Raw genomic sequence first — 25,851 nt, forward strand, 5'->3', positions numbered from 1 at the left:
TAGGTATAGTCTAACACGGTTCTCTGTAATAAAGAAAATGCATAAAGCATAAAATGCCAACATGTTTGTCTCATCAAAGTAAAAATGTTACTGCCTTAGGAATATTTCAGATACTTGAAACAATTGGAAAACAACACCCTTCCCATTCTCAGTTGATACGGCTTTGAAATCATGCTGCTCTCCTTGGTTATGATAAAGGATTGCTTCATTGTTTTTACCTGGTGATAACTTGTTTTATGTTTTTTTCTGTCTCACTAGGGTTGAACTTGACCCACACGTCAGGGACTGTGTTCAGACCTATATTCGGGAGTGGCTAATTGTGAATCGGAAGTAAGTTCATTTTTTTCCCTCTTCACTTGTATATTTACTTTATATTGTTAGCTTTTTTTGATAACTTTAAAAAAATTAATAAACTTTTAAAAAAAAGTTGAGGCTCATAAGAAAATTGATTAGAAAGAAATACTGATAATTCTCAAATACTATGTCTTACACATTTCCCTCTATTTTTAACATATTGGGATATATATTTTTTTGTCCTTAAATGGCCATGACTATTGATTTTGAAGATTATAAATAAATTTTACCATAAAGGTAAATTTGTAAATACAAAATCCATTAATAGTGAGGGTTTGACTATATTTTGTATCACTTTTCTGCTCAAACACCTTCTAAAGTGTCCTATTTTCTGCTGTATCAAATATAAACACCACCTGCTTGCCTTTCAAGGATTTTAACAATCTGGCTCTACTCTATCTACTGAAACTGTATCGCTTAACTCCTGGAGCCCCATCCTTTCTCTGGGCTGGCCTCTTTCTCACTGTTGCCCCATGTGACCAACTCAGTCCTTCCCCCACACCTTTGCTCTTGCTGTCTACCCTCTGAGCATGCCGTCTCTTCTTTCATCTATCTTCCAAATCCTACCTGTGGATAAAAGGTCAAGTCAAATTTTTCTTGTGCAACTTTCTCTGATTAATTTATTCTTCCTTGATAGAATTTTACCTAAGTATGGAACATTTGATACAATTGATGAGCCAGTGTTGGTACATTATTATTAACTAAATTCCATAGTCTACTATAAGGCTTCTTTTTTATGTTGTATGTTCTGTGGTTTGACAAATGTATAATGACATTTATCTGCCACTGGAGTATCATCCTGAATTGTTTCACTGTCGTAAAAATTCCCTGTGTGCCGTCTGGTCATCCCTTCCTGGCAACCACTTATGTTTCTTCCGTGTCCCTCTATGTCTTTTTGTGACTTGATATCTCATTTTGTTTTTTGCTGGATAATATTCCACTGCATGGATTTACTCATAGTTTTATTTATCCACTCACCTATTGATAAAGGACAGAAACGGTAGGGACCTAACAGAAGCAAAAGACACTCAGAAGAGGTGGCAGGTATACACAGAAGAACTGTATAAAAAAGATCTTCACGATCCAGATAATCACGATGGTGTGATCAGTCACCTAGAGGCAGACATCCTGGAATGTGAAGTCAAGTGGGCCTTAGGAAGCATAACTACAAACAAAGCTAGTGGAGGTGATGGAATTCCAGTTGAGTTATTTCAAATCCTGAAAGATGACGCTGTGAAAGTGTTGCACTCAATATGCCAGCGAATTTGGAAAACTTAGCAGTGGCCACAGGACTGGAAAAGGTCCATTTTCATTCCAATCCCAAAGAAAGGCGATGCCAAAGAATGCTCAAACTACTGCACAGTTGCACTCATCTCACACGCTAGTAAAGTAATGCTCAAAATTCTCCAAGCCAGGCTTCAGCAATACGTGAACCGTGAACTTCCTGATGTTCAAGCTGGTTTTAGAAAAGGCAGAGGAACCAGAGATCAAATGGCCAACATCCGCTGGATCATGGAAAAAGCAAGAGAGCTCCAGAAAAACATCTATTTCTGCTTTATTGACTAAGCCAAAGCCTTTGACTGTGTGGATCACAATAAACTGTGGAAAATTCTGAAAGAGATGGGAATACCAGACCACCTGACCTGCCTCTTGAGAAACCTGTATGCAGGTCAGGAAGCAACAATTAGAACTGGACATGGAACAACAGACTGGTTCCTAATAGGAAAAGGAGTACGTCAAGGCTGTATATTGTCACCTGCTTATTTAACTTCTATGCAGAGTACATCATGAGAAACGCTGGGCTGGAAGAAACACAAGCTGGAATCAAGACTGCCGGAAGAAATATCAATAACCTCAGATATGCAGATGACACCACCTTTATGGCAGAAAGTGAAGAGGAACTAAAAAGCCTCTGGATGAAAGTGAAAGAGGAGAGCGAAAAAGTTGGCTTAAAGCTCAACATTCAGAAAATGAAGATCATGGCATCTGGTCCCATCACTTCATGGCAGATAGATGGGGAAACAGTGGAAACAGTGGCTGACTATTTTTCTGGGCTCCAAAATCACTGCAGATGGTGATTGCAGCAATGAAATTAAAAGACGCTTACTTCTTGGAAGGAAAGTTATGACCAACTTAGACAGCATATTCAAAAGCAGAGACATTACTTTGCCAGCAAAGATCCGTCTAGTCAAAGCTATGGTTTTTCCAGTAGTCATGTATGGATGTGAGAGTTGGACTATAAAGAAAGCTGAGCACCGAAGAATTGGTGCTTTTGAACTGTGATGTTGGAGAAGACTCTTGAGAGTCCCTTGGACTGCAAGAAAATCCAACCAGTCCATCCTAAAGGAGATCAGTCCTGGGTGTTCATTGGAAGGATTGATGTTGAGGTTGAAACTCCAGTACTTTGGCCACCTGATGCTAAGTAAGAGCTGACCCATTGGAAAAAACCCTGATGCTGGGAAAGATTGAGGGCAGGAGGAGAAGGGGATGACAGAGGATGAGATGGTTGGATGGCATCATCGACTTGATGGACATGGGTTTGGGTGGACTCTGGGAGTTGGTGATGGACAGGGAGGCCTGGCGTGCTGGAGTTCGTGGGGTTGCAGAGTTGGACACTACTGAGCAACTGAACTGAACTGAATTGAAGGAGAAAGTTACATTTTAAACACAAAGAATAGAGATCTTTTGTTTCTATTCTGATGAATTTCTGGTGGGGGGGGTGTAGGGGTTAATGAATCAAAATTTGACCTCAAATTTAAAGGTAACATTTAAATTTGTGACCAAGAAATAAATTACTTGCCTTCTAGTCACTGTTGGCTCAGTCGATAAAGAAGCTGCCTGCAATGCAGGAGACCTGGGTTTGATCCCTGGGTTGAGAAGATCCCCTGGAGAAGGGAATGACAACCCTCTCCAGTAGTCTTGCCTAGAAAGTCTGATGGACAGAGGAGCCTGGTGAGCTATATAGTCTATGGGGTTGCAGAGAGTCAGACATGACTGAGTGACTAATACTTTCACTTTCTAGTAAAAAACGTCCTTCTCTCTTGGGTTCATCAGATGTTCTTTGATATTGTCCTGAGCTTTATGTCTCCATGCCAGTGACCTTGACAGTTGCCTCTAATGAGAAACATCTACCCACGCTAGAATTCTCAATGTGTTTGTGTATACATGTTAGGGAGCTGGCTGGGTAGAGTCAGCAATAGGGGGCACACTCCACTCACCCGGCTAGAGAAACATCAGAGAGCCTGATGTGTGACAACACATAAAAATTTGGAATTCTTATTTCCTCACCTCTCTTATACTCCAGTAAGAATTTTTTTCTGTGGAATAAATGATGAAAGACTTTGGAGACTGGGTTTTATCCAGCGCCTGGAAATGCCATTGAATTTGTGCTGATGTGTTTTGGAGTAATGTCAGTAATGCATACTATTTTCAGTAGCTGACAAATAGAAAGCTTTGCTTGTATGAAGTAATTAAGAGAAAGATGTTAATCTATTGTCTATTCTGAAGTGAATGGAAAACCAAGCTTGCTGGGCAGTCAGATAAGATTATACTTTGCTGATAATAAATAAAAGATTTCAGAACAAGTTGTTCTCATGCTTTCAAATGTTATAATTAGAGATACTTTCTGGATATGAAGGTTCTAAAAAAATCTGAGAAGGCCAATAAATAGGTCCATTTTGCTACATTTGGTTTTTATTTTCTGTTTGGGACAGTGCACTTTTTCATTCTTCATGGCAATTCCCATTGGAATTTTTTTTCTCTATCTTGAACAAACTTAAAAGACTCTTCTTAGAATACTCATTGTAAAAATTTTAGAGATCATAAGGAAACAAAAAAACTCAAGTTCACTATAGACAGATAACCATCATTAACATTTGATGTGTTACCTTTGAATCATATTTCTTTGTTTATATTTATATAAAACTTAAGTCAGATTATTATTTGCAGCATGTTTTTTCAGTCTTTGCAGTAAGTGATAATTAGCTCTTTGCTATTAAATATTTTCTTCAACACAGTTTTTAATAATTGTATAATATACATAGATACAAAAATTTATTTAACCAATTTTCGTGTTTAGATGATTCCCTGTTTTTCAGTGTCATACCCAGCAGAGCAACATTCTTGTGTTTAGTTGTGATTTTTTTCCTTTGGAACAAATTCCTATAAGAGGCGTTTCTGTGTTTAAGTATATGCACAAATTTAAGGATTTGGGAATAAGATATCAGAGAGATTATTAACAATATATGCATGAATCGTCAAGAATATTGGATGTTTTCTTTTCATAAGTTTCTAATTTTTGTGAAAAGGTAGTCTATTATTTGCATTCCTTTGGTTGTTTAGATTTGGTATCTTTTTTCTGTAAATTTGCTGACCATTTGTAAGTTTTCCCTGGTGCTCTGCTTATTCATTAAATTCAGGTATCTCTATTAATGGTTTTGTCTGGTCATGTTTATCTCTAGGACTGCTTTCATTTGCTAAAACACTAACTCTTTGTCTTTCATATAATACAAATTCCTTACCCAGGAATACTTTTTTTAACATTCAAAATTATTTATTAATGAAATCTATATTAGCAAGTTTCCTAATGGTTTATATTTTTGCTGTCATGCTTAAATTTAATCCACAAACCTAATATTATTTACTGAGAATTTTGGATTAAAATGTCAGTCTAGACAATTAGCCCCTTTGATTATTGCTTCTGTTCCCTTGTGTGTCTCTACTTGTTTTTATCTCTTCTGTAGGAACAGTAATTATTCATATATTTATTCTATTCAAGCTTTGTGTCTTTGTATTTTCACAAAACAAAGCAATGTCTGTTTTAACATTATGTTTGGCAACATATAGAATGTCAGACTTGTCACTGGCCCTGTTATCTTCACGTTTGGCTAGTGGACCAGTCTGTTTCCCAGAAATTAGCTAATGGATAGGTAGAAGTGTGCAACTTTGAAACTCATTGTCAGTTTCTGGAAAGCTTTGACTAGTGTTTTACTGAGAAAGCATCCTTTTCTACTATTTGACCCTTTGGTATGCTAAATCTGATACTCTAACATAAAGGCTATAATTTCTAGCACACACCCCTCCCAGGATCATTCTCCCCTCATGTGTATCCATAATACTTTATTTGCAAGGAGCATCCAGTACGTTATTGCCAGATGCCCTTCATCTCCTAACTCTACATATGTTTTAGGCTGGTTGTTTTCTGTGAGTTGTTTCTATATGGTTGCCGATTGATGGTAGAAAGAGAAAGGCAAGGAAGGTGGTGGTTCTGGTGATGGTTCATGTCAGTAAAACCAGGTGGAACCTGTGAGTGGCTTCGTAGATAAACCACTACAATGAAGAAGGAGAATTTAGATTTCTGACTATTATTATAGACATTGACTAATCAGGGACTGGCAAGAAGGAAAGTACAAATGCTATCCTCTATGTTCCCCTTTGGGGAGACAAAGTATGGTACATCCTTCTCCTTCTAGCTTCATTGGATCCACAGAAATTCTGTCTACACTTAGGCATTACGTTTTCTGTTTTGGTGAGTTTCCATTTTTCTGTGTCTTCATAGGCTGGGAAGTTGGAGGAAGTCACATAATTCCTGACCAGTTGTTAATTGGTGATTAATGAACTTTCATTTTAATTTGTTATTTTATGTGTCAAATAGTGTGTGCCTGTTTTGAAAGAAACCAAGCAATAAGGAGTATACTAAGTAGAAAGAAATCAAGCAATAAGGAGTGTACAAAGTAAAACACTAGTCTCTTGCCTCACTAATCGCTTGCTCCCTGTCCTCTTCAACTCGCTCTTTTTTTTAAAACTTCTTCTCAGATTTATTTTGTATTGAAGTAACATTAGTCTATAGCATTGTATGTTTTACATATACAATGTTATATTTCTCTTTCTATGTATGCTACAGTATGCTCACTACCAAAATAATTGATTTCTATCTGTCACCATATGGTAGATCACCTTTACTCATTTCATCCTCCTTTTGCCCCTAACCCTCCGCCAGTCTGTTCTCTATGTTTTGGAGAGTTTTTTGTTTTCTTTCTACCAATTCTAAACTGCATAGAGATCATTGAGTAGCCTTCCAGATCCTCTTTTGATCCCCTCACACACACATATGAATACTTATAGTTTATATAAATATTTATATATGCCAAATATATACACACATACATATTTTACATACATGCATAATTGTTTTCAATAATGTGTTTGGCATCTTCCCATATCAAAGACCTATCTATCCCTTTCTTTTAAAATGCTGCCTGGCATTCCAGGTGCGAAGGAATATATTATAAATTATTGACTTCTTTCTGTTGTTAGACACTGCAGTTGTCTCCATTTTTCATGATATAAATGATACCATAATGAAAATCCATTCACATTTGTCTCTACACATGTGTGGATATTTCTGAAGGTAGAAATGGAACCATATAGTCTAGTAAGTACTTCCAAATTCTTCTCCAGAAAAGTTGTGTTAATTTACTCCAATACCAACTGGGCATGAAACTGCCCTTTCCCCCCATATCCTTGCCAATGCTGTATATTATTGATTAAACTAAAACTTGAATTCCTCTAATCTTATTCTAGTTATTGTTTTTAAACTGGAAGCTATTGCTGCAGCTGCTACTAAGTCGCTTCAGTCGTGTCCGACTCTGCGACCCCATAGACGGCAGCCCACAGGCTCCTCCGTCCCTGGGATTCTCCAGGCAAGAATACTGGATTGGGTTGCCATTTCCTTCTCCAGTGCATGTATGCATGCTAAATCACTTCAATCGTGTCCAACTCTGTGCAACCCCATGGACAGCAGCCCACCAGGCTCCTCTGTCCACAGGATCCTCCAGGCAAGAATACTGGAAGCTGTTATACTCACTTTAGTAAGATTGTTTTCTATCATGGCGTTTTCTTCTCTTACTCATCCTAAAATCCCAGTTAAATATACACCTACCATACACCTTTTTCTCCTTTGCCTTTTGCTTCTCTTCTTTTCATAGCTATTTGTAAGGGCTCCTCAGACAACCATTTTGCCTTTCTTTTTCTTGGGGATGGTCTTGATCACTGCCTTCTGTACAATGTCACAAACCTCCATCCATAGTTCTTCAGGCACTCTGTCTATCAGATCTAATCCCTTCAAATCTATTTGTCACTTCCGCTGTATAATCGTAAGGGATTTGATTTAGGTCATACCTGAATGGTCTAGTGGTTTTCCCTACTTTATTCAATTTCAGTCTGAATTTGGCAATAAGGAGTTCATGATCCGAGCCACAGTCAGCTCTCGGACTTGCTTTTGCTGACAGTATAGAGCTTCTCCATCTTTGGCTGCAAAGAATGTCAGTTCAGTTTGGTTCAGTCGCTCAGTCATGTCCGACTCTTTGTGACCCCATGGACTGCAGCACGCCAGGCCTCCCTATCCGTAACCAACATCTGGAGTTTACTCAAACTCATGTCTATTGAGTCGGTGATATCATCCAACCGTCTCATCCTCTGTTGTCCCCTTCTCCTCCCACCTTCAATCTTTCCCAGCATCAGGGTCTTTTCAAGTGAGTCACTTCTGCTCATCAGGTGGCCAATCCTTCCAATGAATAGTCAAGACTAGTTTCCTTTAGGATGGACTGGTTGGATCTCCTTTCAGTCCAAGAGACTCTCAAGAGTCTTCTCCAACACCACGATTCAAAAGCATCAATTCTTCGGCACTCAGCTTTCTTTATAGTCCAATTCTCACATCCATATATGACCACTGGAAAAACCATAGCTTTGACTAGACGGACCTTTTTGGCAAAGTAATGTCTTTGCTTTTCAGTATGCTATCTAGGTTGGTCGTAGATTTTCTTCCAAGGAGCATGAATATCTTAGCTATTGTAAATAGTGCTGCAGTGAATATAGGGTATATGTATCTTTTCAAATTGGAGTTTTCTCCAAATATATGCCTAGGAGTGGGATTGCTGGATCATATGGTGGTTCTGTTATCAGTTTTTAAAGAAGCCTCTATACTGTTTTTCACAGTGGCCCCACCAACAGTGTAGGAAGGTGTGTGGAGACCTTTTCAAGCAATATTTCATAAGAAGTGACTCTTTGAAAAATTTATGAAAATGATTTTGGTTCCAGTTTGCTCTAAGTGTGCAAATGGTAGTGATAAAAACAGAGTAGATTTATGTGTGACTACGCTCCATTTTATAATATTTATTTTATACTTTCTAACAGATTTTTGAGAGAGAGCCTCATATGGAATTTCATAAACTTGCTAGCTTTTTCAAAGTTATTTTCACCGATATAAATAGATCCAGCAACATGTATGTGTAAGCTGGTTGCGTAGGCTTTTCTAGTGTATGAAATCCTTAGGGGACTGTCCCTCGTGATTCAAATAAAAAGCTTCATATGACCTAATGTTCTGGCACAAAACCACCCAACTCAAAATAGTGGAAAATACAGGCAAATTCTAAGTTGCTTCCTAAGATTATACTGCCCTAAATGACTGCACACTGAATTAGTGAATGTTTTTCCTGAGAAATCAAATTTTAAGGGGAAAAGTTCCAAAAGGAATTAACTAACATTAATTTGTTCTAAGGTGGAAAGAAAAGTGTCAATTAAAATTCATAGATCACACGTGCCCTTTGCCTTTCTTAGGACTTGTGCACCTTAGAGGATGTTGATGTCATAAATTCAGTATCACATGCTTCTTCATGGGGAAACTTGCATGGGCCACAGAAATAAAAATCAGGAAACAACCTAGTTTAAGATCTTATGCACACATAACCAGAACTTGGAGACCAGAACTATATCTGCTTTAGCTTTCTTTATTATTTCATAAAATACACAACTTATTTCCAAATATGCTTGCTTGTGAGTGAACCCCCACAAATCCCCTCCCCAGCACACACACAGGTACAGCCATATGCCTGCCCTCCACCTTTCTTTCGTCATCTCTCTCCGTGCCTCTGTTTCTCCATCAGGTATGGGCATGGCCATGAGGTGAATTCTAGGACATTTCCCCCAGATTTAAAGATAAAGAGTTATATCTATGATTTAAAAGTAAAGAGTTTATACACTATATCTGAAGAAATTCATATCAGATTTTATCCTCAAAAGAAGCTTAAATCTAGGAGAAATGAGACTTTCTGGCTGTTGTTCTTTTGCTATTTAATGTAAGTGGATGCTTTCTTTTCTGTCCTTGGTTTTAGAATGTTTTCTGAAGTCCTTTACATGGATCCCCAAAGACATAAAAAATAGGCTTTTTTTTTTTAATGAGGTACAGAATAGTGTTAAAAATTCATTTCACAACATTCCTACTCTAACCCTTTATCTGTGCCAGCCCTCAGGGTTTGGGGATGAAAGCATGGAGACTAGATGTATTCCATGGCTATGGATTTGAAACCAGAGCAAACTGTGCTCCCCTTCCTCATTCTAGATTTAGCATCTACTTCCCCATTTTAACATCTCAGAAGGTTGCAGAGCTGCCGGGTGGCAGCGCGGGTAAAGCTGGCTGGAGAGGAGAGGCCAAGGATTGGCAAGCATGTAAAGATGACTCATTTCAGAAGTGCCAGCCACAGAAGGCAGAAGCCACCATGAAGTAGGTAGTGAGACTGATGGCTGAGTGCCACCAGCTACCAGAGTGCCAGCCTCATTACCCTACCCAGGCATCTGAGCCAAAGAAAGCCACGTTCCTGTTGAACCTATTTGCAGACAAGAAAGAGGCAGAGAAGTAGCCAAGTGGTAGAAGACTCATTCTCATGAAAGGAGCACAGTCTGTTCCTTCTCCAGAGAACTGTGTTCCTTTTTTTCAAATGCTGCTGCCGCTGCTGCTGAGTCACTTCAGTCATGTCTGACTCTCTGCGACCGCATAGACAGCAGCCCACCAGGCTCCCCTGTCCCTGGGATTCTCCAGGCAAGAACACTGGAGTGGGTTGCCATTTCCTTCTCCAGTGCATGAAAGTGAAAAGTGAAAGTGAAGTCGCTCAGTCGTGTCCGACTCCTAGTCGGACTTAGTGACCACATGGACTGCAACCTACCAAGCTTCTCCGTCCATGGGATTTTCCAGGCAAGAGTACTGGAGAGGGTGCCATTGCCTTCTCCTTTTTCAAATACTACTGTTACACGTATGGGGACAATCCAAAGACCAAACGTATTTTGAGAGCGTTCTCTTTAGGGACAGTGTGGTGGAGTACACAGAATCTGGACCATAGAGCCTGGGCCTTGGGTCCAGATGCTGGCCCCTTGTGTAATGGCTGTGAGACCCTGGGCAAGTGGCTTAATCTCTCTGAACCACAGTTTCCTCAAGTGTGAAATGATAGGGGGAAATGGTGCTCACTTTGAAGGCCTGTGTAAGGATTGGAAAACAATGCATGTTCCTTTTCTTCTTTTTCCCCTTTCCCTTCCTATACCCTTTTCTCTTTCTTTCCTCTCCTTTGTTGTACAATTTGGTGTGAAAACCATCAGAACAAGTTAGCTATCCCTGCCTCAGGATAAAGATGAGGTGGGCCAGATGAGCTGAGAGGGCCCGAATAAGGAGCTGAAGGCCAGACAGGGTGAGGAGGGCGCACATTCAGGAGGCCTGTGAGGCACAGAGAATCAGAACCTACGTGGTGTGAGGAGGGTGTGTGAGCCTGGGGCGGCCTGGCATGTGCTAACAGAGCAGACATTCTGAGTGGAATGAGGGGAGCACACACGTGGAGGGGAAGCCTACCTGGAGGGGTCAGAGTCCGGTCAAGGATGTCCTCGTTGTGCGGGAGTGTCGCCTGGCACTAAGCGTCAGCATCACAGGGACAACCTGGTGCAGGGTGTCAGAGTCAGAATTTTAGGGAGGCAGCTGGGTGGATGGGGGGGGGGGTTGATGTTGACAATGGTTACATATAAGGGGAGTGATATGTATTAGGGACAGTAGGTGGCAGATTTTTTTACTGCCTGAGAAGTTAATATGGAAAGGAAGAAAACTTGAATGGATACTGTGATGTCAGATTGAGATCGCAAGGATCAACATGAATTCCCGGTTTTCAGCCCACACATGCGTAGTCACACTCACATACCCTCCCTACTTAACTCTGTTCACTGAAAAGACATAGGAGGATCAATACTTTCATAACAGTAAGCACACCCAAAACCAGCATCTTGGCTCCTAAGAATCATTTTCCACTAAAAAGAATCACAACTTCTTGGAGAAATGACTGATACCAGATTTGAGAGAAAAAAAAAAAAAAGTAAGATCACCTTGGAATGTCTTGAGATGGAAAGTAGGATGTGATCAGTGCCTGCTGCGGACATGTGAAAAAGACGTAAGAGCAGCTGAAGGGATTCACCCCGGTCAAATTAAGGACAATTAGAGCACCAAAATAAGTAATAATAGAAATGGAGTAGGATATGTTGAATAAAATAGGAAACTATGAATCTGTAACGATACAAATAAATAAGCTGAAAGCTTGATGAGGCATGAGGCATTTACAATAATCAAACCCAAGTGGAAGGACTTTCTAAAATATAAGAGGCCTAAAATTTGAAGGTCATGAAAGTCAAGGAAACACTGAGGAACTGTTCCACAGTAAATAAGACTAAAGGCATATGACACGCATGACTTTGGATAAGATCCTTTTGCTCTAAAAGGCATTTCACATTTGGTGAAACCTGAATGGGGTCTGAAGATTAGGTGGTGGCGTGCTGTGATTCATGGGGTCGCGAAGAGTCGGACAGGACTGAGCAACTGAGCTGAACTGAACTGAACTGAACTGAATGTGTCAATGTTAATTTCCTGAATGTGATGGTTGCATACTAATTATGATGGATAATGCCCTTGTTTATAGCATATGTTCAGTTTCTGACTCTTTCCAGCCCCATGGACTGTAGCCTGCCAGGCTCCTCTGTCCATGGAATTTTCCAGGCAAGAATACCTATTCTTGCCATGGCAAGGTAGCAAGAATACCTGTTCATGGCAAGGTAGCAAGAATACTGGAACAGGTTGGATACTGGATCCTCTAGGGGGATTTTCCCAATCCAGGGATGGAACCTGAGCCTCTTGAGTCTCCTGCATCTCCTGTGTTGGTCAGCGGACTCTTTATCATCAGTGCTACCTGGGGAGCCCTTGTTTGTAGAAATGACACACTAAAGTATTCAGGCGTAATGGAGAATTAGGTCAACTACTTACTCTCAAATGGGTTGGGAGAGGGAAAAGTCTTTTCTACTATATTTTCAATTTTTCTATAAATTTGAAATTGTTTCAAAATAAAAGGAAATTAATATATGTTAGGTGCCTGGCATTGTAATAAAGACCGTTAGTATGTACCTTTTGCCATCCCATGCATTTATTTCACAGCTGCTTTGAGTGTATAGGAGCTGTTGTGCCCAAAGACATTTGAGCAATTCACTCTGCCTCTCAGTCCCTAACCTCCCACCTTGGGTTGGTTGGTAATAAGCAGTGCCCGACTAGCACAACAGCACTGGTACAAGGGGTATCATAGTCCCATTTCTTGCCTCAAAGTGGGATAGTAGGACAACTCTGCAATGTGAACATTCCAGAGTCCCCTTGTATAATGCCAATAATTTATCTGAGCCTGCTTCCTTAGTTGACTCCTTCTGCTTCCCCATCTCTCTTACAGGCTTTTCTTTTCCAAAAGTGCACACTCTCAAAAATCATGTGCACTTGAGTCCTTGTCTCAGGCTCAGTTTCTAAGGAATCTCAACTAAGACCATCACTAGTCCAAGAAATGATAGCTGTATTAGCATCAATGATAATACCATTAGATGCAATACTGGTGCATGTACTACAGATCTGCTGCTGCTAAGTCGCTTCAGTCGTGTCCGACTCTGTGCGACCCAGAGACAGCAGCCCACCAGGCTCCCCAGTTCCTGGGATTCTCCAGGCAAGAACACTGGAGTGGGTTGGCATTTCCTTCTCCAGTGCATGAAAGTGAAGTTGCTCAGTCGTGTCTGATTCTGAGCGACCCCATGGACTGCAGCCTACCAGGCTCCTCCGTCCATGGGATTTTCCAGGCAGGAGTACTCGAGTGGGGTGCCATTGCCTTCTCCAACTATAGATCTAAATACCCTTAATTTGCGGATATGTTGAATTTAAAATCTCCTAACGTGCGAAGAGTTAACTCATTGGAAAAGACTCTGATGCTGGGAAGGATTGGGGGCAGGAGGAGAAGGGGACGATAGAGGATGAGGTGGTTGGATGGCATCACTGACTCGATGGACGTGAGTCTGAGTGAACTCCGGGAGTTGGTGATGGACAGGGAGGCCTGGCGTGCTGCGATACATGGGGTCGCAAAGAGTCAGACACGACTGAGCAACTGAACTGAACTGAAACGAACATCTCTATTTCCCTATGTTATTTCTATACGGGACATTTACTTTCTTACCAAAACCAAGAGTAGAACTCTGAAAAGCATTCACTTTAGGATTCCACTACTAGAATTCTCCCTCCAAACAAACACGTGCATGCAGCTGTTTTCCTGGTTAAACTTTTCCATTTTACTCCTTCCAGGAAGTCTTTGTGGATTTCCTTTCCCAGGTGTGTTGCCAAAATCTATGATTTAAATTGGAATTGGAAATTCCAGTTTTCTGATGTGTTAGTAGCTATGGCTCTCAATGAGGGTAGTTGAGGTTTCTGTTTTTTTATCATCTCGGTGACTAGGGTGGACTACTGCTTTTCACACCCTGAAGTGCATTGGACATCACACACTATGAAGGATTGTCCCAAATTCAGCATCCAACACAACGATCATGTCCTTCTGGACATTCAGGGCCGTGAAAATCCAATCTGTAAATATCTGAGCCAAGCCTGTATGCCTTCTTACAAATAGTTTTGAACTGAATTTTCCAAGGAAACAGCTTTCATGTAAACATAGGGGAAATTAAGCTTCATGCTGGTTAGAGCTCTACAGGAGTTTCCCCCCATTTTAGAAATCACATTACTGCCAGCAGCACTGCTTCGTGGTGTTTGAGTCACCCATACAGCATGTCTGTATTGGTTTTGTAGGTGTTATATTGACAGCAATTCTTCCCACAGGTGCAAACAGCTATTTCATTATATTCTCTGGTGCAGTCGTGTCCAAGCATTTGCATATTTACACACATGCTGTTTTATGTTTCTTTTATTTCTCAATAAATAACAGCTGGGACATTTTTATGGACTTATAAAAATAAGGAAGTTGAGTTATAAAGATGGCATTATTAAGTATTTGTTATAGCGAAAGACGATGGTGAGTCTGAGAGATTTGAAAACCCTGGTGTGAGAGGACTATGATATGACTATTTGCTTGTTAGAGTTTCATTTGTTCTCCCATTCAACAAAAGTTTAGATAATACCTCCTGAGGAATACACAGGAATCCTAGCTCAAAGGAATCTGTGTCTTTGGCAAAGTCAGAGTCTAGTGAGGAAGAGCACATATTTAGCAGGGGAGGTAAAAATTTAGACAAGTAATTAGACTGTAATATAGAGCATGATGAAAGCTTGTACGAGAAGTACAAGCAACATGCTTTGAAAATTCACAGAAGGAAGCAGTTAATTCTGGCCAGGTCAGGGAAGGCGAGTGCAAGGGCTGGTCTGTGAATTGGGCTTTCGTGGGAGTGGATTTGTGGGGATGGGGAATCTGCACATAACAGGTCAAGAGTGGCTCAGTGATTTCCACAGCTGGATTGCTGTTTGTAACTGTAGAGGCTGATGAGCCTGGATGGCTTTCCGTACTTTTAGAAAGCAAACAGCTAAGCACCTTGACAGCCAGCATAAGAAATGCATGTCATAATAAGCAATTATTGATCAGGGAGACATTTTTATGGTGTTTTGGGAGTAACTGAATTATATGCACTGATGTGTTTGAATTATAATTGTTTACCAGTTCACTGGGAGTAAAATATGGAGTAATAAAACAGATGATACCCCATTCCTTGATATCCCAGCTCTCCTTGAGCACGACCTTCCTTCAGAATTACCTTAATCACCCAGGATGAAAGACAAAGTCTAAGGGCTTTTATGATGCTGCTCATAACACTCATCAAATGTTTCACTATGGATAATAGACCAAGAATAAATAGCATGTAAACAAGTTTAATTACTTGAGAGCTCCACTCTCTACCAAGACACCAAACACATTCTTAAGTTATTCTCTCTTTAGTTCATTAAAGAAAATTACAGAGGAAATAATGATTAAAATATTTACTGTTACCCAAAGGATGGCAGTAAATAGCAATCCATACAAAATTACCAAAATGTATGGAAATAAGATGAGATAAACACGCAGCCATGGCACTGTCTATTCATTAGATTTATTGATCATTTTCAGAAGTCATGAAGAGAAAAAGCATGATTTTTAGAGTGGAGACGGTAAACTTTGTGCCATAGACAGTATAAAGGTGGAATGCAATTATTAAAGGCATAATTCCGGTCTAAGTAACACAGACAAACATTTCAAGTAGGAAAATACATTTCTCTCAGAAGGAATTCATGAATTTTGTGCTTCTGTGCAATTTCATGTTTCCCTAGTACATTAAAAATCTAGACGTTTCCCCTCTCCTTCATGAACACACTATTTGTCTGATTTAAAAGTCTCAATTATAGAACCTGAGTGGCAAATGTCCTATGGCATTATGAGAGTGGGAAGGAACACAAATGGCCATTACTCCACTCCCCTGCCCCCTAAGTGGGATTCAAAGCCATTATCATAGATAGCAAGGACATAAAAGACTATCCCTGGATATTACAGAGAAATGTAATATCAGCAAGGAGATAATTGAGGAATAAAATAGCAACTAAATCAGTGTTTGACTGTATGGTTATGGATAACAAAGGCATGTCCATAGAAAACTAAGTGGCTTCATTAAGTATGGTCCTCCAGAGAAAAGTAGTGTTTTCCCTGTGATGCCTTAAAACATGAGAAAAAGTTGGGGGTTCATTCCTCTGACATACGGATTTAAGTGCTTTTTCTGAAGTCCTTAGAATGAAAGGAATATTTTGGATTGGTTGAATTGGAACTAGAATAGCCCTAAAATGCAATTCTTAAGATTTTTCAAATCTTCTCTTTATTCTGTGAATATATCATTGTAGTGCCTTGCCTATCATGAAAGATTTCCCATGGACCGTTATAGTAAAGGAAATCTTCAGCAACACTGAGTTGTACCCTTTTTTCCCTTTGCTTATAATATCTTACTTATTGGTCTAGTTTAGATTCTTTGTCAGTTGACAGGGACAATTGAATGATGTTCTCTAATACCATTTAATAAACATCAAGTAGTTGCAGATATTTATTGAATTATTGCCATAAGCCAAGAAATTTTCTGTTTTACATATGTGAATGTATTTATTGCCTGCAATAGAACTGGTGAAGTAGGTATTAGTTTAATTCCTATTATTCTGATAACAAAATTGAGACACAAAAAAATAGAGTAATTTACCCTAGGTCATACAGCTTGTAAACTGTGGAGCCAGGACTTGAATCCATTTACTCCTGCTCAACAAAACCCATCATTCTGTAAAGCAATATAATAAACCATAGCAAAGTATCAGACCTTACATTTAATGAGTATTGAGTGTAAACAGTATCCTAATCAATGTCAGGCATAATCCTAAACCTCTATCCATTGATTTTTAGGTAATTGTAATTCATGGTTTTTAGATTACAGTTCTGTGAGTTTTGACAAATGCATACAGTTGTGTAACCACTATTCCAATCAAGACACAGAACAGTCCAGTACCCGCCCCCCTAAATTGCCCCAGGCCTCTTGCGGTCACTGTCTTAACCCCCAGACTCTGGCAGCCACTGATCTCTTTTCTGTCACTATAACTTTTCCTTTTCTAGAATGTCATGTAAATGGAATCATGCAGTTATCTTTTTTTTTTCCTGACTCCTTTCACTTAGTATTGAATACTTGCTCTGTGCCCCTGTGCATAACCCAACATTTCACCCCTCCCAAAGAGTTATAAACTGTATTTGGATTATTGCTAGTAGCTCTCTTACATTTCCTGCTTTGTCTGTCTTCTCTTTGATCTTCGTAATAAATCCTAACCTTGTTTTACATCCTTTTACCAGCTTCCTCGATGGTTTTCTAATAGTGTGGGAAATCAAACAAGATGGGTGCATGTTTGTGTGGTTGAGTTTGCAGCATGTTTTCCAAGAAGGCTTTGAGTCATAAAAATAGGGAATGCACATGTTGGTTTCTATAGTTATTATTTGACAACTTATATCTGTTGCCCTTTCTTCTAACTTCTTTTGTCTAACTGCCCTTTTGTCTAACTTCTTTCCCAATGACAGTGCTAGACATTACATTAAACCCTTTCCATAGCAACACATTTTTTAAAAAATTGAAGTGTAATTGATGTACAATAGTGTGTTAGCTTCAAGTGTATAGCAAAGTAATTTAGTAATATATGTATATCTATTTATATATGTATGTTTCAGAATATTTTTCATTATAGGTGATTATAAGATATTAAATACAACATCCTGTGCTATACAGTAAATCCTTGTTGCTTATCTATTTTATATGTAGTAGTTTGTTAATCCCATACTCCTAATTTATTCTTTCCCCCTTTCCCCTTTAGTAACTTTGTTTTTCTATGCCTGTGAATCTGTTTTTGTTTTGTATATAGATTCATTTGTATTATATTTTACATTCCATATAAAAGTGATATTGTATAATATTTGCAACACTTATTAAAACAACTTTAATAACATGCATGGAGTAGCAATTGAGGATGGTAGCAAAGATTTTTGGTACATAGATCATTTAATTCTATTTTTCTTAACCACATCCTGCCTTTTTTATTCTTTACTAAGAACATTGATTTGAAGATTAAATGTTTTCCTCTATTTTTATCTTCAAATGACCTTTATTCCCTGCTTCTGCACTTTGCTAGATTTATTCCAGCCTCTTCCACTGGGGTCATAGTTCAGCTTCAGCTTGGAGCCAAATGCCCCACAGCTGAAATGACCACACCTCTGAAATGGCATTTTCCCAGGCCACCGCTGCCTTTAATAGTGAGCCATCGAAGAGGCAAATTTGTATCTCTTTACAACAGAGCCTTGTGTTAGGCCTGGTGCACAATTAGATGTGAAGAATTACAATTGGTCCTCTCTTTGCAAGATCTTTCAGAACCATGTCTGCACTTAAGCCATTACTTTTATTTTTAGACTAATGATTTTGCCTCTCTCTCTCTTCCTCCTTCTGTCTCTTATTTAATAACAACAATGAAAGGAACCAAGGAAGTTCAGACATTTGCAGCTTTAAAAAGACTGGATCCCGAAAAGATTTTCACAAGACGCTTCAGAAACAGACGTTTGAGTCAGAAACCTTGGAGAGCAGTGAACCCAGCGCTCAGGTATTTCCTATCAACAAACACGGTTGCCAGGTTACTGGACTGTTCTGCCATGGCGTGCTGTTGATTTTTAAAAAACTAATAAAAAGGCTAGACTCATAGAATATTGGAATAGAAGGAGCTCTACCACTTAGTCAGTGATATTTTCTTCATACTTGTTTTTAGCTATATAAATTGGTGTTCAAATAAAAGTAGATAGAAGTGGAGGGGCTCTAACTTGGGGGGTGGATTTGGGCCCATCCCTGTAATGATTCCGGCAGATACTCAGGGGTGCCCCCATGCCTCAGGCGGCCTGCAGTGCGACTGAAAGCTCCACCCTGGGGCAGACTGTCTGGCTCTCTCTCTGATTCTACCACGTACCTACTCTACAATCTCAGACAGGATAACTCAACTCTCTGGTCTTCAATTTCTTTCCCTGGAAAATGAGGATGATAAAAGTACACAACCAGTAAAGTTGTTTGAGTATTAAATGAGTTGATATGTGTGAAGCATTTAAGACAGTGCCGGCTCACACTTTGTGTCCAACAAATGTGGTTATTATTATTATTACTATTACAAAGTAGTTACAGTTTAAAAGTCAGTACTCTATACACCTGTTTTTATAGCAGCATTATTCACAGCAGCCAAAAGGTGGAAACAACCAAGTGTCCATGGACAGATGAAGAGATAATCTGAATGCAGCATATCCATACAATGGAGTATTGCGTGTGTGTGCTAAGTGGCTTCAGTCATGTTCGACTCTTGTGACTCTATGGACTGTAGCCCACCAGGCTCCTCTGTCCATGGGATTTTCCAGGCAAGAACACTGGAGTGGGGGCCATGCCCTCCTCCAGGAGATCTTCCCCATCTAGGGATTGAACCCCCATTACTTAGGTCTCCTGCATTGGCAGGCGAGTTCTTTACCCCTAGCACCACTTAGGAAGTTACAGTGAAGTAGTTATTCAGCCTTAAAAAGGGGGGAAATTCTGACACATATTCTACGACGTGGATGAACCTTGAAGATGTTGCACTAAGTGAAATAAGCCAGTTACAAAAGAATCAATACTGTATGATTCCATTTATATGAGGTACCTGGAATAATCAGATTCATAGATGTATAAAGTTAAAATGGTAGTTGCCAGAGGCTGCAGAGAGGTAGGAATGAGGAGATCTTGTTTAATGGATATAGAGTTTCTGTTTTACAAAACAAAGAGTTCTGGAGACTGGTTGTACAACAATATAAATGTACTTAACATTACTGAGCTGTACACTAAAAAATGATGAAATTTTTATATTACACGTATACTTACCACAATTTACAAAAGATTTTAAAAGCCGGTACTCTGGTCCAGTCTGTCCATTTTATAGGTTAAAAAAAAATAAAGCATAGAGGAAGAAATGTGTATAAGTTTGCATAGGACTTCTAAACCAGTATAGTTTTCAGCTTTCAGGTACCCTCATAACACAAGCATCTCACATGCTGAATATGACTAGAGGTTTTAGATAATACCTATTTCAGACTACAGCCAGGCTGACTACTTATCTCTGCAGAGAAATCAGGCATCATTTCTGGAGCTGAATCTGGTGGGGTTACTGAAACGCGGAATATCTGTATGCCATCCTCTATGGGAAATTTCAGGGGGTTTTCATTGGTAATTTTGACTGAATTCTGCTTTCATCATGTAGATGACCAACTAAATTGTTCCCTTGTTTAAGTCAGACAGAAACCACAAACTAGATATTTCCTCTGAAGAAATTTTACATAGGGAATTAGTCAAATGTATTTTTGAGGACTGAGAGAACCAAAAAGGAACATTGAAGTCTTACAGAAATTGTAACTACAAGAAATAGCACACCACTCTAGGGCTGGGGTCTGTGGCAGTGAGTCTCAAACCTAAGTGTCATTGGAATCCCCCTGAAGGGCTTGTTTGAACACAGATTGCTGGCGACACTCCAGAGTTTCTGTTCTACTGCAGCTGGAGTGGGGACTTGAGAATTTGCATTTCTCATGAGCATTCCCTAGGAAATACTGATATTGTTGGTCCCAGGACTGTTTGAGAACCATGGGTCTAGTGGGAGGAGCTTGGAGTTACCAGAACCTGCAAGCTCAGAAGAGAGGCCTCAGAGCTGGGACTCAAATACCTGAGGAGGGGGCATAGCCTAGCCAGTGGTGTCATCAGAGGAAAGACCTCACAAGCACTGAGAGTCTGGACTCAGGCCTCCTGGGAGAAAGAATTGCCCAGTTAATGCTGGTACCTCCAAGGAAGGTCAGATGAGGGTTTTTCTCGAAGTGCTGGAAGAAACAGAAAACTAGAAGCAACTGCCACTACCAAGATGAGAAGACCTGCAGGCAGAGAGGAAGCAGCCAGGCCCTTCTCCCTCCCCCAGCGATGCAGAACCTAAAGGGAGAAGTAGCGAAGCAGAAACAGGATTTGCTAAACGCAGAGCCAGCGTCACAGAGCAGAGTGAAGGGTGGCTTCAAAAGGTGCATGAGCAGCACACGTGTTCCTCACTCCTCCAGCACACCGAGTCAGTGGCTGGGTTTCAGAGGCAAGTTATGCAGAAGTGTGTGTTTTTAAGTATTAAACTAATATACATCACGGAGAGATGGTCAGACAGGCAGCATCTTCCCTTTCAGTCATTCTTAGGAACCTTTTTGAGTGGAATTGTGAAGTCAAGTGCCTGAATTTGCATAATTTCTCTCTCTATATATACACATATATATATGACTCCATAGTACAAGTATATTTCATAAAAATTGGATGATATAATATTATTTAACTTCTTCTTATTAACAAGAAAATATACTATGATCATCTTTCTCTTCTAATAACAGCATATTCTTCTTTTTGTTTAAAGGCTGAATAAACAGCCTCATTCTATTGTGTGAAAGTTCCAAAATCTCTTAATCTTAAAACTTTCTATTTTTGGGGGGATGCTTAAGTTGTTTTTATTATTTTGTTACTACAAGCAGTGTTCCAGAGATACTCTTGTCCTCATACCTTTGTTTACTTGTCCAGTTGTGGCCTTTAAATAAATTCTGGAGACAGATACAGATGTTGATTCTTTTAAAGAGTCTTAGGTAACCCAAATAATTTTCCCAAGAATCTTATAAATTCTAAGATGAACAAAATTTTTAATAACTTAAATGTTAATATTGGTTAATATTGTGTGTGAATGTGATTGTTAATACATTCAGTTTAGGTAAAATTTATGACCTAAGAGAGCAGGACTTTTATGAGGTAGACAGATATCACCAAAAAAATTTTTTAAATAATTTTGTTTATTTGTTTATTTTCGGCTGTACGGGGTCTTCATTGTTGCACAAGACCAAAACTGTTTTTATAGAGTTATTGCATAGTAGTATGTCCATTTAATAGTATTTTGAGAATAACATTTTACCATGTATTTTACAGATATTTGTAATGGATCTATCTGTGTTCTTACAACATATTGTTGCTTTTGGTTTTGTACTTTTTGCCAGGTCTCGAGTTAGGTATCCAGTTCGCACTTTCCAAGACATTTCTAATGGAATAAAGCATCCTCTTTTTGACTGAAATTTTTTCAAGCATGCTGCAGCTGAGTGAATACTGCTGAAATAGCAAGTGCTTTTTTTCCCCACTCTGGTACTTATTCCTGTAACTGTTACTAAAGTCCTGTAGGAAAGTGTTCCCATGCCCACATTTCTGTCTTTGGAAACATGCTTTGGAGTTTATATAAAGTTTAATTTGGAACGCTCCTCACAGATCATCTTATTTTCCAGTTTTGAAAGCCAAGTTCTGGAGTTGAGATTACCATGAGGTCTCTTTATTCCCCAGTCCAGTCTCCCCCCTGCCTTTTTTTTTTTTTTTTTTTGGAACACCTTATTCCAGTTCTGTTCTGCTTAAGCACAAGACATGTGTATGGTTCATAGGAGACTTGGCTCCCAATCTCCAGAAAAGAACACCCCCTCAAACTAATAGCACTACAGGACTATTGTCAAATTTTTCCTCAAGAACAGGTGTATCTACATCTGATGAGTTAATCACCTGCTTCCAGGCAGGAGAGAGACATCTAAATTTCGGATATTCAGTCCAGGAAGCTATGATGTGATTCTTGTCAGAGACTCGTTGAGGCCTGATTCTGCAGTCCCTCGTTGGAGCCATCTTGAGACATCCCAGACCCTTTAGTTCTCATCTGAAGCCCGTGATCTCTCTCATGAAGCCACGTCTTTTTCTTACAGGCAGGTCCCCGCCACCTGAACGTACTGTGTGATGTTTCTGGGAAAGGTTCCAACACTGCCTGTGACTTCGACCTCCGCAGCCTGCAGCCTGACCCGAGGCTGGAAAATCTTGTACAACAAGTGAGCGCTGAGGACTTCGAGAAGCAGAATGAGGAGGCCCGGAGGACCAATCGGCAGGCCGAGCTCTTTGCCCTTTATCCGTCAGTGGATGAGGTGGGTACGACTGTCTCCACACTGGAGAATTTCAATGAAGACACAGAGAGCCTGCCAGGAAAATATTATTGCTTGTCATTATTGTATGGCAATGTCAGGATGCTTAATTGTGTGATTTCTGGGCTGTGTTTTTCAGTAAGGCAAGCCTGTGTAAAAACAGAGCAAATTACTGATCAGTCATACCTTGGTGGCTCAGTGGTAAAAATCTGCCTGCAATTCAGGAGGCTCAGGTTTGATCTGTGAGTCAGGAAGATTCCCTGGAGGAGGGCATGGCAATCCACTCCAGTATTCTTGTCTGGAGAATCCAACGGACAGAGGAACCTGGTGGGCTGCAGTCGTTGGGGTCGCAAAGAGTCAGATACAGCTTAGCAACTGAGCACACACACTACCAAATCTGGTGGCTTACTTACTAGTGTCCTGAGTTTTCTTCAGCTTTATTTTTTTCTCATCTATATTTTCCAACCACCTTGGTTTTCTCATCTGTTTATGTTTTTTGCAGTGGCCTCAAATCCTCATTTTTAATTGTCAGAGGGCTCACATCCTCTTCTGAATGAGGAAGATTAAATATGAATAATATGGACAGTGTTATCATCTCCATCCTTCATATTGCAAAGTAAGAATCAGAGAGGTTAAATAACTTGTTCAAGATTCAGCAGGCAGATTGAATTACAGAAGGGGATCATAACACATTAACTCCAAGTTTTATGTTTAACTGTTTATGTATATATGACTATACCTAATGGAAATCCAAAGATGACATAAACAATCACATCTTGTAACTTTTCAGTTTCCACCTATAGATTTAGAACTTTTTACCTAATTTGTCAAGAAATATTATATCTGACTGATACAACCTTCACATTCCTCTTCCTCCCAGTTCCCTGATGGAGGTGCCAATAGGTAATAATCACCCAGAATGGATACCAGAAGAGAAGAAACAGTTAAAGGGTGAGGAGGAGACTTACAGTGAGACATCAGCTCATTAAAATCTCCTTCACTAGATTAAATGGGAGGATATCCAGGCTTGATTACAAGGATGAATCATAGACCATTTTGAAGGAATTGTGTTTTATGGTCTTTAAACGGTGCAGAAACTCAGTTGAGACTAAAAGTTATGATCTAGCAGACATCCTAATGCGGCCTGCTTTACTAACTGGAGAGGATTCTTTGTGATTAGTGTATAGGATATTTGGAAATTGGAAAGTCTAAAATACTTGAAGGCTTCTCTACTGGCCCTTGAATGTGTTGAAGTTATACACACAAAAATTACATTTGCTCTTATAACTTGTACTTTCTCCAAGGAAAGTCCTGTAGAAAAAAGGGGTAACTGTCTTTCCTACTATGAAATGACTACAAATGCTGATTTTTTTTGGACAACACATTCATGAAATTATTTTATATTATTATTACTTTATGTCCTTGTGAAGAAAATTAGAAGAGAGGTGAACAAATTACGACTGAGTATACAGGGGAGGCAAAATTAGAATTCAACCACCAAGCTTCTATGAGGTGAATTCTTTCCCTGATTCACTCTGATTCTGTAAAAAGGCATGTGCTGGTCCCTAAGAAAGGTGCACTATTCTGCAGATCATAGGGGAGTTTGCAGTAGGACTCCTCTGGGTTGCAAGTAATAGAACCCAACTAAAAACAACTAAATTTTTTTTCTAGAGTGGAGGCTTATTGGCTTGTAATGAAATCTCAAGCAGGGAGATGTGGAGTTGGCCTCAGGTTCCACTGGGTCTGCTGACAGAAGAACCTCATCTCTCATATTATCCCTTTCTCTCTTTTGATCCTCTCTCTTTCTCACTGTAAATATCTATCTGTTTTCTCCCAGGAAGAGGAAAACAAGAGGTGTCCACGACTTCATATTTCCTCTTCTGCTTCATTGGCAATTCATTTTTATTTCAGATAACTCTAAAAGTGCAAGAAACTCACATAGTTTAGAGGAGACTTGGGAAACATATGAACATATAGACCTTGATGGAACCTGAATTAAGAAACTAACTATAAAAAACCAGACAGTTGGGGAAGTTTGGAGCTGACTACGTATTTCATGAAAATAGGAAATAAAATTAATAGTAGCATTATAGTATATGTTTTTAAAAGTCCTTATCTTTTAGAGGTCTCTACTGAAATACTCACTAATGAAATTATATGATCTCTGGGGCCTTGTTCTGAGCGATCCAGCATTGAGTAGGGGAGTAGTAAGTGAGAGTACATGCTGTGTGCTGTGTTAAGCTGCTTCAGTCCTGTCTGACTCTTTGAGACCCCATGGACTATAGCTCACCAGGCTCCTCCGTCTGTAGGATTCTCCAGGCAAGAACACTGGAGTGGGCTGCCATACCTTTCTTTGGGGGATCTTCCTGACCCAGGGATGAGACCAAATTGCCCATAAGTCAAAATTGTTGAAGCTAGGTGATGGTTATGTATGCTCCATTACAGTATTTTCTCTACTTTTGTATATGCTTACAATTTTCCAAATGAAGAGCCTTTTAAAAGTATACCAAAGTTTTGAATCCAGACCAAAAGCAGAGTTTTTACAGTGAGGCTGTTTTCCAATAAGGGGCCCCTTTCCTTTCAGATGTGTCTGTCCTGATCACCCTGAAAGTTCCAGCTTGCTCTGAGGGCCTTCACCTCAGTGTGGGCATCAGAACAGTACCTCCTCTGAAACAACTCAGCAGTTCTACCCACCAAACTGTTTAACACAAAGGGGAATTGAAAGTTAGAGTGGTGGTGAGTTTATGCCTGGGACTATTCCACCAAACTGGGCACAGATTTAATAAGAAGACGACTG

At 39.6% G+C, this 25,851-nt stretch overlaps 1 protein-coding gene across 10 annotated transcripts in view; it reads left to right on the plus strand.

Annotated features, from left to right (window-relative positions):
• The window catches only part of DOCK8 (dedicator of cytokinesis 8), a 266,032-nt gene that overhangs the window by 107,494 nt on the left and 132,687 nt on the right, over positions 1 to 25,851 (plus strand). For all 10 annotated transcript variants that reach the window (XM_060410909.1, XM_060410910.1, XM_042243384.2 and 7 more), the window contains 3 exons: positions 259 to 330; positions 18,523 to 18,646; positions 22,845 to 23,057. In XM_060410909.1, the coding sequence (XP_060266892.1) occupies positions 259 to 330; positions 18,523 to 18,646; positions 22,845 to 23,057 (409 nt within the window). The remainder of the gene's footprint in view (positions 1 to 258; positions 331 to 18,522; positions 18,647 to 22,844; positions 23,058 to 25,851) is intronic.

This window comes from Ovis aries, chromosome 2 (assembly GCF_016772045.2).
Source record: "Ovis aries strain OAR_USU_Benz2616 breed Rambouillet chromosome 2, ARS-UI_Ramb_v3.0, whole genome shotgun sequence".
In the NCBI taxonomy this organism is placed as follows: Eukaryota; Metazoa; Chordata; class Mammalia; order Artiodactyla; family Bovidae; genus Ovis; species Ovis aries.